This window comes from Nomascus leucogenys, chromosome X (assembly GCF_006542625.1).
Source record: "Nomascus leucogenys isolate Asia chromosome X, Asia_NLE_v1, whole genome shotgun sequence".
In the NCBI taxonomy this organism is placed as follows: domain Eukaryota; kingdom Metazoa; phylum Chordata; class Mammalia; order Primates; family Hylobatidae; genus Nomascus; species Nomascus leucogenys.
Window position 1 is genome coordinate 41,685,992 of NC_044406.1, and position 16,223 is coordinate 41,702,214.

The following is a 16,223-nucleotide window of genomic DNA, read 5'->3' on the forward strand; positions in this document are numbered from 1 at the left end:
TCAAGCATAAGATTATACTTGCATTTTTCCTCAGGTCCTTAAGTAAATAGCTCAAGAAATTGTAGCTCAGCATTCACTTGCAACATTTAAACAAATCGAACAAGAAAAACAGCTATTATTCTACACATTGAAACATTTAATTTTTAAATGGTAGTCTGGAATACAATTACTATGCTGTTTAGGTATTAATATACCCAGACATCAAAACTAATGACATGATTACAACTGTTTCATCAAAAAACTAATAAAGTAATTTTTACCCAATTTAATCTTACTTGTTTTCTTAGCATTACGCTTTAACAAAGCAACATTTCTCCTAAGTCCTCTGGCCACAGAAGTAGCTTTTAGAGGCCCTTGGTTTTACCAGAGTCAGCCTCCTTTGCTTCAGACCTGATCTCTCACCTCAGCCACTAATATTCCTTTTATTTCTTAGTATAAATTGTCGAGGAAATAATCTAGTGAGGTACAGTTTTTATTTAAATTTAAGTATTTAAAGGTTTTACAGGTTGTTGTAAACAAGTCAAGCAGTGTACAGAAAGGTGTGAAGTGAAAACTAAAATCCCTAGCCTTGCCACCTCTAATCTCCAAGTTAACTGACAACTGTTTCTTGTGCATCATCCTAGAAATTTTCGAAGCATATGCAAGAACACATATACACGAATTCTTATACAATACCTCCCTTCTTTGTGTTGAACAAGTGGGATCCTATAATATATACCATTCTGCACCCCTTTTTTCACTTAAAAATTTATCTTGAACACCATACCCTGTCACTATAGGTACATCTACTTTACTGTCTTACTCTATCACCCAGCTTGGAGTGCAGTGGCACAATCACTGCAGCCTCAAACTCCTGATCCCAAGTGATCTTTCCACCTGAGCCTCCTAAATTGCTGGGATTACAGGCGTGAACCACCACATCCAGGCTGCTTTACTCTTTTAAATGAAATGAACAGCATTCCATAGTATGTAAATACCATAATTAACATGACTGGTCTCTCATGCTGTACATTAATAAGGCTGTTGACAGTAAAAAGATGGCAACAAGAAGGCAACCAAGATCCTTGTAACAAGTGACCTTTATGCAGTTCCTTTTGAGAATAGATTCATTGGGACAAAAGGTGTACAAGTTACATTTTGAAAAAGTCTTTCAAAGTGTGCTCTAATGGATTCTACCAACTTATATGCCTACCAACAGTGCACAGAGCTGGGCTTTTCAGTCAATCATCTGAAGTTCCTGCAGTTTCAATAGGGAACAGATATTTAACATAAAAATAGCAAAACACTGATCATTTTGTTATGTCTTTTAACAGTCTAGAAAACCAAGTGCCATAATTAGTAGCAACAACATCCTGATATGATCAGCCTTGCCCCATCCAAATGCAAATTCAAAGGATGCTATTCCTCAGTATTAATCCAACTCCTAAATAATGAATTATATAGGTTGAGAGATTTAGAAGTAGATTTAGCATAGAAGAGAAAGCTATACTGCTCCTGGCACCACTACCCATAATTATCTCTAACACCAGGAGTGCCACACAATGGTGTGATATAAGGTAGTTTCCACTCACCCATAATTAGTTAAAGGTATTGATAAAAGAGACACATTGAATACGTCAGAACACAGTACATCAGCATGTTCTTGGCATGGGATGAACTAATTGAAAGATTTTGCTAGTTTAACAGAGAATGGGGTTGGGGGGATGTGGTTCCTAGTGACAGTGAAGATCTATAAGCATCACTACATAGAATCTAGTGAATTATTTTGCAAACCACGTTAGCATACCTTATCTCATTTAATCTCCATGGCAATCCTGATAGGAAGGCAAGGCAGTTATTACTCATTAAACAAAGATTCAATGAGCACGTACTATGTGCTGGGCACTGTCTGCCAGGTATTTGGTATGAGAAGATGAATGAGACACTCCCTACTCATTCACTGGTCACTCTGCCATATCCAATCTATCTCCAAGGCCTTCATGTTACCAAGTTAGGGTACTTGGTAACATGGCCTACAAAACCCCGTGTGACCTGTCCCCTGCCCACCTTTCCAATTTTATCATGTGTCCCTTTATGCCTCATTCACTATGGTCCAGCTGCAATGGACCATGCTGGGAAAGGACCCAGGGATTCTTCCCACCTCAGGGATTTCCACCTTGTCTCCTCTGCCTGGGATGCTGTTCCCCCAACTCTTTGCCTGGATAACTCCTCCTCACCTTTCAGGTCTCAGATGAACTTGTCACTTCCTCCCATTCCCTTCTTCTCTCTATAAATTCAGTCTCTACTATTCTTTTTCATAGGACTTGACTTTTCTAGCACTCACAACACTTTATAAGAAAATATCTGTGTATTTATTTGCACTCCAACTCCCCCATGAGACTGCACGGCTTAAGAGGGCAGGGATCATGACTTTTATATTCACTGCTATGACCCCAGCATCCACCCAACACAGTGCCTGCCTGGCACACAGCAGATGTGAGAACAAAAATATTGAACAAGTGCAGTCAATACCCTCAAGGACCATACAATAGAGCCAGAGGCCAATTTTACCAGAGGATCAGGGAGGCTTCAGGAAAAGCTCATGGCTGAAAGATAAGCAGGTGGTTGCTAGGAATGTTACCTACTGAAATGATCTAGGCCAGCAGCGGTGGACTGCAGGTAAGGGGGAGCAAGAAATGTATGGTGTCTCTTAGAATTTGGGCTTTGACATCCGGGTCCATGGTGGTACAATTATTCAATACAGAGAAATGTAAGATAAGGAAACTCTGTTATTATTATGTATTACTGGGGTACAGGACCCAAGGAAAAGAATAGCTTGACAGAGTTGAGAATTTAGATGGCAGGAACTCTCTTGCCTACCTGTCTCTCACCATTCTCAAAGCTAAACATTAAAGATCATGATTTCAACCTGGGAATATTCAGTGCTGAGTCACAGGTGGCCACAGGTAAGGCCAGACCAAAGGGAGGGCAGTGGAAGGACCAGAAGATTTAGCATAGACAGAGCCAGGGTTTTCTTTTGCATCTGAACACGTTTTTTGGCCAGAAGATGTCGACGATGTAACTTACTGTGCTTATCTTTGGGAAGGAGGGACACAGAAGAAAAGAAAGAGAAAACTTCAGTGTCTAGTATCTCACATGCCTAGTAATATCGATTTCATTTCCACTGGATGGTCCCTGTCCTGCATTTATTTCTAATTGCTCTATGTTTTAATTTCTGTGTTGTTCTATGTTCCTCCTGGATGTAGTCAGGGCAGAAATCCTAAATAAATATAATAAATTGCCACCTAATGCCAGAATGGTATTGGGTTGAAAATCATCAAAATATGACATTACTAAGGGAGATACTTCATACTATTAACTCCTCAACAGCTTCTTTGGCCTGACCATGGGTCTATAAATACTGGGTAGTTAACAGAAGGTAGGAAGGAGAAGAAGAATCTGGCATTCGTAGCCACCAATAGTGAAACTTTCTAGTCCCGCCTCCCCCAACCCTTGACACACAGAACAGCATTACATGAAACAGGAAGCTGAATCATAATTCTGGTTAAATAATAAGAATTTATAGTTTATTTCATAAGCTAACACAGTGAGAAGAAGGGGAAAAAAACATCCCGGAAGCCTCAATGGAAAACCTATTTTTGAGGGGAGAAAAAAAAACTAAATGTTTCACGGTAGCAGTAAAGCATAGTAGGAAAAGACTAAGATTCAACAGAAAACTGTAAGATACCCAAGCCTGGGGAAGGCAATGTAATGCAGTAGGACCAAATAGGTAGACAGACTGACAGAGAAAGAGCGGGCTGGGCGGCACTGATTATCAGGAGCCCCAGGGTCTAGTCCTGGCTTTGGGTATGATGTGACAGCTGTGTGGCCTAAAATAAGTCTCACTGGGCCTCAGTTTCTTCCTTTGCAAGATTATACATCTGAAACAGATCACCTCTGAAGACCCCTTCCAGTTTAAAAAATCTCTTTAATAATATACCTAATTTTATTTTTCATGCCAAAACTTATAATCCAATCAGAACAGCTGTAATGGACCAGGCATTTTGATGACTGACTCTCATCTAGAACCACGTGCAGTAAATATTATCATAACCTTTCACATATTATAATAGTAAAGGCCAGCATGTGCAAGTGCTTTGCTGCATTTTTATTCACTCACCACATCCTCCCAATAATCCTGAGTAGGTATTAGTATTAACCCCATTTTACAGATGAGGAAGGTAAGGCACAAAGAGATTAAATAACCTGCTCAAAGTCACATGGCTAGTAGTGATAGAGTCAGGATACAAATCCAGGGAGTCTGTCTCCAGACATGACACTTGACCCCGGATGTGACAATTGAGGCTTCTGGAGTTTAAATAACTTTGGGTACCAAATGGCAGACCTGGGTTCAGATTCAGGTTATCGCACTCCAAGACCTGTGCTCCCTCCACAACTATGTGCTTGGGAAAGAATAACTGACTCTTAGAGAATAATTTTTTGAAAGGTTGTTTTCGTTTACCCTCTATGCAATGCCTTCCATCAGAATCCATTCCCCACCAATTTCTCCCCACTGAAGAGTTATGGAAAGGCAGAAGGCGAAGAGAGACAAGGAACTCATTTCTTTTTAAATTTTTTTATTTATTTCTTTATTATTTTAATTGACAAAGAACTCATTTCTTGAGTACCTGCTGTAGGTGAGGCACTGTGCCAGATAGAGGAAAAGGGGGTGGGGGTGGGGGCTGCCTGCTTCTTTATTCCTGCTCTAACAATCTGACTTTCTTTCAAGAGTTACCTACTTTTGTTTCGGTCAACAGGCAGGACCAGATGGCTTCTCTTAGGTGATAGTGGTCCAATTAGCAAGCCACATGGCTACCCAGATTTTACGCTAAAGCTTTCTCGTCAATTCACTGACTGCTTTGTGAGGCTCCCTCTTGCTCCCCGCCCCCCATGTGTTGGCTAAATCACCAGAGTGTTTACAAATACACTGCAATGTGCCAAAAAAAAAAAAATCTGCACAGTCAAAACATACACTTCCTTTCAATTTGAAGAACAGTTTCTCATTGCAACTATTTTATTATGATTTTCCTCTGCCTTATTTTCACACTTAACCTGACGTATATTTTGCCACCTCACCTTATTCTGCAACCTCTACATTAGATACAGTGTAATTTCCCATCTTTTGCACATCTTCCAAGAGTTTTTTGTAATCAATGGGAGAGACAGCCAAAAATTACAAGAGTACTTGAGGAAGTATTAATAGCAAAAAACCTGTTCTAACCAAACCCTCAGGGGCCTGGTTTCTTCTCTTTTGCTCTTTTGTTGGAACGTAGAAGGGGACACAGAGTGGCTAAGCAGTTGTCCAGGGGGCCACACATGCTGCACTCCTTGCTGCCAGGTACTTGTTGAGAGTCTACTGACTCTTATATCTCATTTTCAAATCACTTGTTTTCTGGTTATAAAACTTATACACATTATTGTATAAAAATTGAAAGTAAATAAAAGTATAAAAAAAGGAAGATAAAAGTAACTGTATCCTATCACCTGGAGACAGCTAGTGCAACAACTTTGGATCATTTCCTTTCTTTCTGTACTTATCTTCACTTCATAGGTGTACATGTAACATGTAAACACAGAGAGATACATAAACCCACACTTGAGTTAAAAAGAGAGAGATGGGTCCAGGCCTGATGGCTCACGCCTGTAATTCCTGCACTTTGGGAGGCCAAGGCAGGTGGATCGTTTGAGCTTAGGAGTTCGAGACCAGCCTGGGCAACAAGGCAAAACCTTGTCTCTACAAACACAACAAAAATTAGCCAAGTATATAGTGGTGCATGCCTGCAGACCCGGCTACTCAGGAGGCTGAGGTGGGAGGACTGCTTGAGCCTGGGAGTTTGAGGTTACAGTGAGCCAAGATCCTACCACTGCACTCCAGGCTGGGTGACAGAGGGAGTCCCCACAGCATCAGTCTTTTTTATTTTTTTTTTTGAGACAGGGTCTCAATCTGTTGCCCAGGCTAGGGTGCAGTGGCGAGATCATAGCTCACTACAGCCTCAGTCTCCTGGGGTCCAGTGATCCCATGTCAGCCACCCGAGTAGCTGGGACGACAGGTGTGCACCACCATGCCCGGCTAGTTAGCAAAACTCTTGTCTCAAAAAAAAAAAAAGTTTTCTTTTAGTAGAGATGGAGTCTATGATGCCCAGGCTAGTCTTGAACTCCTGAACTCAAGCAATCCTCCTGCCTTGGCCTCCGAAAGTCCTGGGATTACAGGTGTAAGCCACTGCACCCAGCTAGTCTTTATTTTTAATGGCCAGATATTATACTGTTTGGAACTATCATAATATACTTACATTCCCCTAGTATGAAAACTATGTCTTCAGTTTTTTCACTATAAATACCTTAGCATATAAAGCTGGGTACATATATCTGATATTTCCTTCAGGAATTATACTTTTTAAAATTAACAATCCATGTTATTTACAGAAAAATGGAAAGATACACCTAAGCAAAAATAAAGTCAACTATAATTTCTTTTTTAAAATACTTTTGCATATATCCTCTCAGACTTTTTTTTATACTATCCATACATGGACACAAACACATAAATTAAAATGGGATCATACTATTAATAATTTTTAAATTGCAACAATAATAATAATAGTTACCATGTATTGAGTACTTACCACATGACAGGCACTGTGATTTTCTCACTTAATCCCTTCAACAATCACCTCAACAACTGCTCAGCTTTCTCAAACTTGTTTGCACATTAGAATCACCTGGGGAACTTCAACAATACTGCGCTCTGTCCCATCCCCAGAGATTCAGATTTAATTGGGCTGAGTGAGGCCTATGCTTGGGAAGTTTGGAAAGATCACCAGGTGATCTTTGGGCACACTAGATAGGAACTATTAGGTTAGCTACTATTTTATCCCTATTTTACTGATGGGGAAATCAAGGAACACTAAGACAAGTAATATACCCAACAGCACACAGCTGATAAAGGTGTAGCTGGGATTTGAATTCAGATTTAAGCCCAGAGTCCACACTTTTAATGACAGTTGACCCTTGAACAATACGGGTTTGAACTGCACAGGTTCACTTACACGCAGATGTTTTTCAACCAAATGCACAGATGGAAAATACGGTAATCTCAGAATACGAAACCCATGAATACGGAAAGCCAAATTTTCCTGTATGCAGGTTCTGTAAGGCCAACTGCAGGACTTGAGTGTACTAGGATTTTAGTATACTTGGGGTCTTCAAATCCCCTGAGTACGTGGAGGGATGACTGTATCAACAGTTTGGAATCTGCTTTTCCCTGCTCCCCCACTCCCTGACCCCTGGGTTTAACATTATGTCATGAACCTATTTCTATGTTACTAAATAGAACTCTACATTATTATTTTTGGTAATTACCATATTCCATTGTATAGATGCATCAAAATGCAAGTGTTTTCTATTTTTCCCATTAAGGAAAATGCTGCAATTAATATCCTTATTGATACATCTTTGTGCACATCCTTAATTACTTCCTTAGGATAAATTCCAAGAAAATGAATTGCTGGGTCAGAAGGTAAACATACTTTTTAAAGCTTTTAATAAATATTGCCAAACTGACATTCCCACCACAAGTGTATGAGAACATCTGCTTCCTTGCGTCCTTGCCAACAGTGAGTTCTGTCATTCCTTTTTAATCTTTGCAAATTATACTGGAGAAAATGGTATGCCATTCTAATTCCCCTTTATTTGACTACTACTGAGATACGTGTTTACTGGCCATTTGCATTTCTTCTTTGATGTATTTTCCTTTGCACATTTTCCCTCGTCCTTTGTACATTTCCCTAGTAAAATACTTGTTTTTTTCTTATCGCCCTGTTAAGTCTTTGTGTTACAGATAATGAATCTTGCTGCAATTGTTTCTAGTTTTCTCATTAACTTTATTTATGGTTTGTGCAGAAATTTTAAATTTTCATATAATTGATTAACCTTTTTCCTTATTATTCTACCTTTGATATTAGGCACACAAATATCTTCCCTATCCCCAAGATTATATATATAGTCTTCCATATTTTTTGAGTTCCTTTATCATTGCCTTCTCTTTAAAAAAACAAAAACAAAAACTATATTTATTGAAGCAGTTCTAAAACAGGATTGCAATGCTCAGGTCTTAAGACTGAATCACAATTTGGGGGAATGGGGACCTGAATAGGAATATTTTTTAAAGCACTACAGTTAATTCTGATGCCCCCTCCTTTATTAAGAAACATTATATTAACCCTTCTAAATTTATGCTGTCATTTTTTCCAAATTACTTCAGCACATGTGTTAAATAAATCATTTCATTAATTTGAAGTGCTACCTTTATCCTGGTTGATAAGTTCCATGACAGTAGAGACCATATCTGTTTCCACTGACCATTGTGTCTCTAGGGCCCAGCAGAGTGCCTGCTGCACAAGTAGTGTTCAATAAATGTTAACGGAATAAATAAATAACACCTGACAACACAAGTCTCCAACCTCAAACTGGCTGGAGGTTATTAATGATAACCCTGAGTTATCAAAAATATTAAATTATGCTCAGTACACTGTTTAAAGTGGCCAGAAAATATATTAGAGGGCTCCATTAAGTGAAGTCAAAATAATGTTGGCCCCATTTAAGAGGTATGGGAATTCAGATCAAATTCTCCATGGAGGAAGCAGACAGCAATGAGCCAAGAACCTAAGGAGATTTGGGTTCCTGTAGCCCTTAGGGTTCCTCAACAAGCTCTAGAGACTGACTCAGAAGCTTCCTTGAGTTGAAAACAGACTCACACATTCCCTCTTCCATGAGCCCACGGAAAGAATACTGGAATAGGGAATTAGGTGACCTGGATTTTAATACTAGCTCCAGGATCAACTACTACCTGTTTGACGTTCGGCATATCACTTAACCTCTAGGGATTGAGCTAGATGTTTTTTTTTGTTGTTGTTGCTGTTGTTTTATTGTTGTTTTCTGAGATGGAGTCTTGCTCTGTCGCCCAGGCTGGAGTGCAGTGGCGCGATCTTGGCTCACTGCAAGCTCCGCCTCCCGGGTTCATGCCATTCTCCTGCCTCAGCCTCCCGAGTAGCTGGGACTACAGGTGCCCGCCACCATGCCCAGCTAACTTTTTGTATATTTAGTAGAGGCGGGGTTTCACCGTGTTAGCCAGGATGGTCTCAATCTCCTGACCTTGTGATCCGCCCGCCTCGGCCTCCCAAAGTGCTGGGATTACAGGCGTGAGCCACCATGCCCGGCTGCTAGATGTTTTCTAAGGATCCTTTCAAGTCTAAACTTCTACTTAAAGACCGAAACAGACAACCACAGGACAGGGCTTCCTAAAATTACCTCCACAGAACAAGGTCCCAGTCCCACCCCAGGTTATAAGAAAATAATAGTGATAGTAGTAATAACGGCTATTGCTAAATTTTACTGAGCACTTATTATATGCTACACAATATTCTAAATGTCTTACTATTATAATAATGGCACACACTTATATGGCATTTACTATGTTCCAAGTGCTCTGCATATATTAGCTTAATTTCTCTTCACACCAAGTCTATCAGGTGTTCTACTTTTCCCCCTTTTCAAAAATTGATATATAATAGCTGTACATATTTGGGGGGTATATATGATATTTTGATACACGTATACAATGTGTAATGATCAAATCAGGGTAACTGGGATATTCATCACCTCTAACATTTATCTTTTCTTTGTGTTAGAAACATTCCAATTTTTTCTTCAAGAAATTTGAAATATATAATAAATTATTGTTAACTGTAGTCTCCCTACTGTACTATTGAATACTGAAACTTTTTCCTTCTCTCTAGCTGTATGTTTATACCCATTAACCCACTTCTCTTCATTCCCCAACCTCCTTCCCTTCCCAGCCTCTGGAAACCACCATTCGACTTTCTACCTTCATGAGATCCACATTTTTTAGCTCCCACATATGAGTGAGAATATGTAGTATTTATCTTTCTGTGCCTGGCTTATTTTACTTAACATAATGACTTCCAGTTCCATCCATGTTGCTGCAAATGACAGGATTTCATTCTTTTTATGGCTGAATAATATTTTGTTGAATATATGTAACACATGTTTTTTGTCCATTCATCCAGTGATGGACACTTAGGTTGATTTCCTATCTTGGCTATTGTGAGTAGTGCTGCAGTAAACATGGGAGTGCAGCTCTCTCTTCAATACTGATTTCCTTTCTTTTGGCTATATACTCAGCAATGGGATGAGTTATATTACTATCTCCATTTTGTAAAGGAGAAAACTTGCACACAGAGAGATTAAGTGACTTGCCCAAGGCCTCGTAGCTACCAAGTGACAGAACCAATGGAGTGGAACTCAGACCCACACATTTAACTATCGTACCACACTGCTTCCAAACTATCATTGTACTTTGCTGGTTACTTCAGAGGTTAGCCAAAACAAAGGATAAGCTGCAGTTATCCAAAGAGCTTACTTATATGGAACACTCCCCTCTTCACTAATGCTGGAAAAATGAGGTTTCACTTCAATGTAATTTTAAGCACATCTGATTTCAGGGCCTGGGCTTGCAAAATACATTATTTACTACGAAAATATGACATTTTGATTAAGAGTTGTCAAACATTAAAATGTTTTTATTATAAAATAAATCATTAACTAGTAATGACATTTCCATTAACTACAGAAAAAAAATACAGGCTCTTTATGCATCATTAGGAACAAAACTTTAGATCGCCATCTGTGCCAGTCTCAGTTCTGTACTTTCAAAACTGTCTTTGAAACACTGACCTGACAGCCCATAGGTGTCTCAACCCAAACAGGCCATCCAAATCCAGTGCACCACCCCCATGCCCATCAGCTGCCTCTCATGCTCCCCATCCCAGAGAATGGCACCAGTGGCCCCCAGGCACCCAAGCTGGTAGTTAATCCAGGCCCATTTCTTGCCACATCCAGTCACAGAACATTCTAGAATTCCATTCTCTCTAACCTTACTGCCCCTGCTTCTGCTCAGACCCTTACCATCTCTCCCCTCAACTATTCCAGAAACCTCCTGACTGACTCCCAGTTTTCATCATTTCCAGCTCGGCACTGCTGCCAAAGTAATCTTTCTAAAACAAAATCTGATTATGTTACTTCCCTGTTTAGAATCTTTGTCTTCAGGATAAAGTGTAAAATCCTTCCTAGAACATACAAGGCTCTTTATTATCTGGCCTCCAACTACCTTCCCTGCTTCGTCTGAGGTCGTGCCCCTACACATCTCACATGAGGCAAACAGAGCAACTTGGAACTTCCCAAACAGTGCTGCTCTGTCTGCCCAGAATGCAATTCTCTCATTTGCCCATCTGGCAAACTCCTACTCATTTTTTCAGACCAGCTCAAAACTCAGACTTCATCAAGCTTTTCTTGGGGCTTCCCTTGCTTTTTGTACCTCTCTATTCTAACACTTATTCAACATGGCAAAATTATTTGTTTATATGTCTGTCTTTAGATGACAAGGAATCTTCTAGCATCCTGCAACTTACTCATCTCTGTATTTCGTTTGTTGAATGAAATAATGTCTCAGGATTTATGCAAGAATATCCAAACTGCTCTTGATAAATGCCCATTGTGTGAGTCAAAGGAAGCATACAGGCCAAATCCCGTTTCCATAAATGTCTTCACATTGATAATCTTTATACATGGAAACTACTTGTTACATTTGTGTGCCTACATAAAGTCACAACCAACACAATGAAACATTTTTAAAAGATACATTAGACCACCAACTAACCAACCTGCTGAATATTTCTAGATATTCAAGCTATTTCATTCTACTCCATTTAAGTGGTCTTTAACTTTTTGTGGGTCACAGGCCAATTTTGGTAGTGTTTGTCTATCATTTCTTAAACCCACACTCACTTTTGATAACAATAAAAATCCCACATACCCCTGGAGATTCTTAAACCCTCCAAAGGGCACAAACCTCAACCCCACTAAAAATAAAACATAACTTTGTATGTGGTAGGAATTCACAAGTTCATGAGAGATGTAATACATCAGCTAAGATACTACTGAGCTTTGCTCTCAGGTAGCTCATATTATTAAAATAGGCGTTTTCCTTCTTAATGTTTACATTGTATCAAATATAAACACTGTAACATTAAATATGCTCTCTCAAACTGCATACATCACAAAGTTTTTATTGGGAAGATGAAGCTGGAGAGGCAGTGACATCTGTCTCCCCAACGTTATGGTGGGGAATCTTATGATAGAAATTTGCCAGAAACAAATGAAAAACACAAATGGGAAAAAAATATCCTGTCTCCTGGCATATAACCCCCAACGATCACTTGTTTAAATGAAGAGAGTTCTTTTAAATGCTGCTGGCATGCCATTTTCCTACTTCTCCTCCAACCCCACTTTTAAATAATTTAAACTTATAGCTAGCAGCAGCTTCTTTTTAAACTAATGTGTTTTGTCCTTGCAAAGACAAAGGGTTAAATTAAAGAAGAGCTGGCTGCCTGCCATTGGCTGGGTGGGGAACGGTTGGGTGAGGGTAGAGAATAGAGTAGGAGGAAAAACCAGTTAGAAGAATAAGCGCTAATTTCTTACCCTGCCACATGGCCATCTCGATCCTATCTTCACCCACGCTGGGGTCACAGGCTGAGTTTCCCAGAGCCTCTCAGTTTTGTAGGGAGACTTGACAGAAAGGCAGCTCTGTGGCCCTGTTTTCTGCAAGGGACTAAAGCCCCAAACCTGAAAATGTGAACAGAAAAATGAATACCTAAAAGAAACTATACATTTCAAATGCTTGAAAATTATCTCCTGCTCCTCTCTGAACCTCTCTTTCAAAGATATGCAGGCATGGGTAGTGTCAAGTTTCCCTCTAAGCAGCAAGGTATCTCTGGAGAGAGAGAGATCTGGAGTGAGTTAATGTTGCCACTCAGTGCTATACAATTCTGCATGAATCACTAGAGCTTCAGTAAATGAGTTCTGAGTCTCAGTTGATGAGTTGCTGGATGAAATCACCGTTAAGCACCTTTCCTACATTGAAGTTTCATGCTTTGGAGACTGAAGAGCAACATTAATATCCAGTGCCCTAACCAACCCCCAAAATACCCAACTTCACATTTAAAAATCAGTAGAAGGAGAGGAAAGTTTATGAATAAAGTTTGGAAACAGATCTTGTATAGGGTAAAAAAAAAAAGGAAGCGGAATAAAAAGTGAAGAGTGATGATACCCTTTGAGTAGTAGTTCTCTCTCCTTGTGTCATTATACTTTCCCACCCTTTGCAAATTTCCTATAGTGAGCATATATTGCTTTTATAATCAGGGGGAAAATGAACCAAAGAAGAAGAAACATGTAAAAATGGAATACCAGTTTAAAGAAAACCAAATTAATTCAGCTAATTCCTGTTGTTAAAACTTCAAATCCAGTCCTAGGACAACACTATTTGCAAAGATATTAAAGGAGTTACGGGCCGGGTGCGGTGTAATCCCAGCACTTTGGGAGGCCGAAGCGGGCGGATCACCTGAGGTCAGGAGTTCGAGACCAGCCTGGCCAACATGGTGAAACCCCGTCTCTACTAAAAATACAAAAATTAGCCAGGCATGGTGGTACACTATAATTACAAGTGACGCCTGTAATCCCAGCTACTCGGGAGGCTGAGGCAGGAGAATCGCTTGAACCCAGGAGGGAGGCGGAGGTTGCAGTGAGCCAAGATTGTGCCACTGCACTCCAGCCTGGGTGACAGAACGAGAGCCGGCTCAAACCAAAAAAAAAAAAAAAATAGGAGCTAGGAATGGGAGAAAAAATGATGAGCGGTCTGACGACTTAGTTTGACTTAGAGGCTTAACACTCTGCTTGTCCATTTAAACAAGATCTCAGTTAACAAAGTGGTCTTCCGTACTTAGCATACAAACCAATCTGTTTTTTCTAAAAGTGTTCACCTTTTTGACCTGGTGAACATCAAAGTAGATTGCTATTTCCATATCTTTTATACAAGCAACACCTCCACCTCCTAAGTGAAAGCGCTAAAGCACAAACACTGAAGGCTAACACTAACGTGAGAATCGTGTTGGCCTTCCTTAATGACAAAAGAGTTAATGTGTACACCAGTCCCAAAACACCAACAGAGAAAAGACAGTGCTTTGGACAAGGAAAAGTTCGCGAAGTTCAAGAAAACTAGGAACTCACAAACTCCTAGGGTGAATTCAGCAGGAAAAAGCGCTCCGATGACTTATCTGAGACCTGGGACAGTCTGTTTTGATTTGCCTTTTTTCTTCTCCTATTTCGCGTGCAGTTAAGAAGTAATGATCGTCGTCCCGTGGGACTAGGCGAAATTTAACATCTCTGAAGTTAAACCCGAGCAGTTGCTAATAAATGTATGAAGTTTATGTAAAGTGGATTCGTGCTGGTTTTTTATGCTCCAAACTTCTAGATTTCCCTCACTTACTCTGGGCAGCTTCCACTGACGTTATCGCACGGGCACAGGTACAACTTCGCTTGGAACTCCGGGCAACTGATTTGCTCTGAAATGTTAATCAAAGGAAACGTGCGTCAATGTAAAGGTAAAGCTTTTCCTATATGGGTCAAGGCGCTCAAGAGCAAGGCTCGAAAGTCTGGAGAGAACCAGCTATGCGCGTTAAGTGGCAAAAGGAAAACAGCGCAGCAACTACTTTTCCGAGTTTCTCCACTTCGCTAAGACCCATACAAAACCAGTGGCAAGTCCAGAGCCGGAGGGAGAAGAGCCGGGCCTCGGCTGAGCTTTGCCAGCCTAAGTCACCCTACCCCAGTCCGGGAAAGGGGACGCAGGCGGCTAAACACTCCGATTCAAAAGCGGGGCGGGCTTGGCGCCGCTCCGCAAGGAAACTTCGCTCGGGCAGCCCAGGGACCATACTCGGAGAACAGGGCTGGGCTCCCGGGAAGACGCCGCTCCGCACTGGCTGGAACTAGCCTGTCTACCTCCTCCAAGCGCCGGGCTGCCGCCGCCGGGCGCGGGGAAGCCCCATCTCCGGGGGTCCAAGCCAGAGGGGTTGCGCTTCCCCTGTGTCGCTGCGCTTAGTGGGTGCTCCGAGGGTGGGCCGGGGGCCAGCGGCCCGCCAAGGACCTGTTGGGGAAGGGACAGCCCGTTTGCCTTTACCTGTCGCCGAGGTCAGGAGCGGCGGAGCCCGTGTCCGCCGCCGGTGGGCAGCGCGCTCGGTCGGCTCTGGCGTCCAGGACACCAAGTTGAGTGCGCGCCCCACGTAGCCGGCAGAGCTTCATTCACACAGCCCAGCCGGGGAGGAGGGGGAGCGAAGCGGGCGCGCGGCTCATGTGACAGGGCGCCTCGCGAGTATCGGCTCAGCCCAGCCAGCGTCTGCGCGTGCGCGCCACGGCGGGCTCACACCCGGCACCTCTGCCCAGCCGAGGTGAGGGGAGGCCCGCCGGGGAGGAGCTGCCAGGAGGAGTTTCAACTTGCGCAGCCGCAGTACGTTGGCCCCGCTCGCTGCCATATTTAATGAGGACTGGGCGGGCGGGTCCTATCCCAGTGCTGGGCGTGTCAGTTGCCTTTGAAAACGCAAGGCCCCATTGTGTTTCACTATTTCCAGCTTGCAGTGCCTTTTTTGCTGGGGAGAAGGGTTGTCCTTAGAATAAAACTGTCTATCCTGAGCTTTCGGCCCACAGAGTAATTAGTAGTAGAAATCTAATACTAATAACATTAGATCACATAATTTGAGCTTCTTCTTTTGTGCCAGGCACTCTCCTAAGCCCTTTGCTTTTTTCGTCTCATTTGGTGTTCACAATAACCCCGAGGGGTATTTCTGCATTTTTGCCCATAAAAATACACAGGCACAGAAAGGTTAAGTAACTTGTCTAAGCTCATATAATAGTAGGAATAGGAATAGTGATCTAACGTAGTGATACTTTTAACAGCCAACTTGATGTTCCCAGCAACGCTGCAAAAACTATACTGCAGTTATTAGTACTGTATTATCTCCATATTAATCATTACAAAACAGAGGCTCAGAAAAGCAGAAGTCACAGGACTAGTAAGTGGTAGAACTGGGAATCCAACCTAGGTCTAACTTACTCCAAAGCCCTTACCCTAGGTTTGAAAGAAATAGCACCCAGTTTTGCAGAAGAGAAAACTTAGGCCAAATGGGGTGCACTGACTCACTTAAGATGATCCAGCTAATTAGTTCTTGGCAGACCTGAGACTGGAATCCATATAATCAATCCAAGTAATCTAACTAGAACCC

At 41.5% G+C, this 16,223-nt stretch overlaps 1 protein-coding gene across 2 annotated transcripts in view; it reads right to left on the reverse strand.

Moving 5' to 3' along the window:
• Positions 1 to 15,302, reverse strand: part of CLCN5 (chloride voltage-gated channel 5) — a 160,808-nt gene extending 145,506 nt beyond the window's left edge. Inside the window, exons 1-3 of one of the 2 annotated variants that reach the window (XM_030807192.1) lie at positions 15,125 to 15,302; positions 14,179 to 14,513; positions 12,595 to 12,738 (exon numbers count right to left, since the gene is read on the reverse strand). In XM_030807192.1, the coding sequence (XP_030663052.1) occupies positions 12,595 to 12,610 (16 nt within the window). In that variant the 5' untranslated portion in view covers positions 12,611 to 12,738; positions 14,179 to 14,513; positions 15,125 to 15,302. The remainder of the gene's footprint in view (positions 1 to 12,594; positions 12,739 to 14,178; positions 14,514 to 15,124) is intronic. The other variant, XM_003276857.3, reaches the window with a different exon arrangement.
• Positions 15,303 to 16,223: the final 921 nt, after the last annotated feature.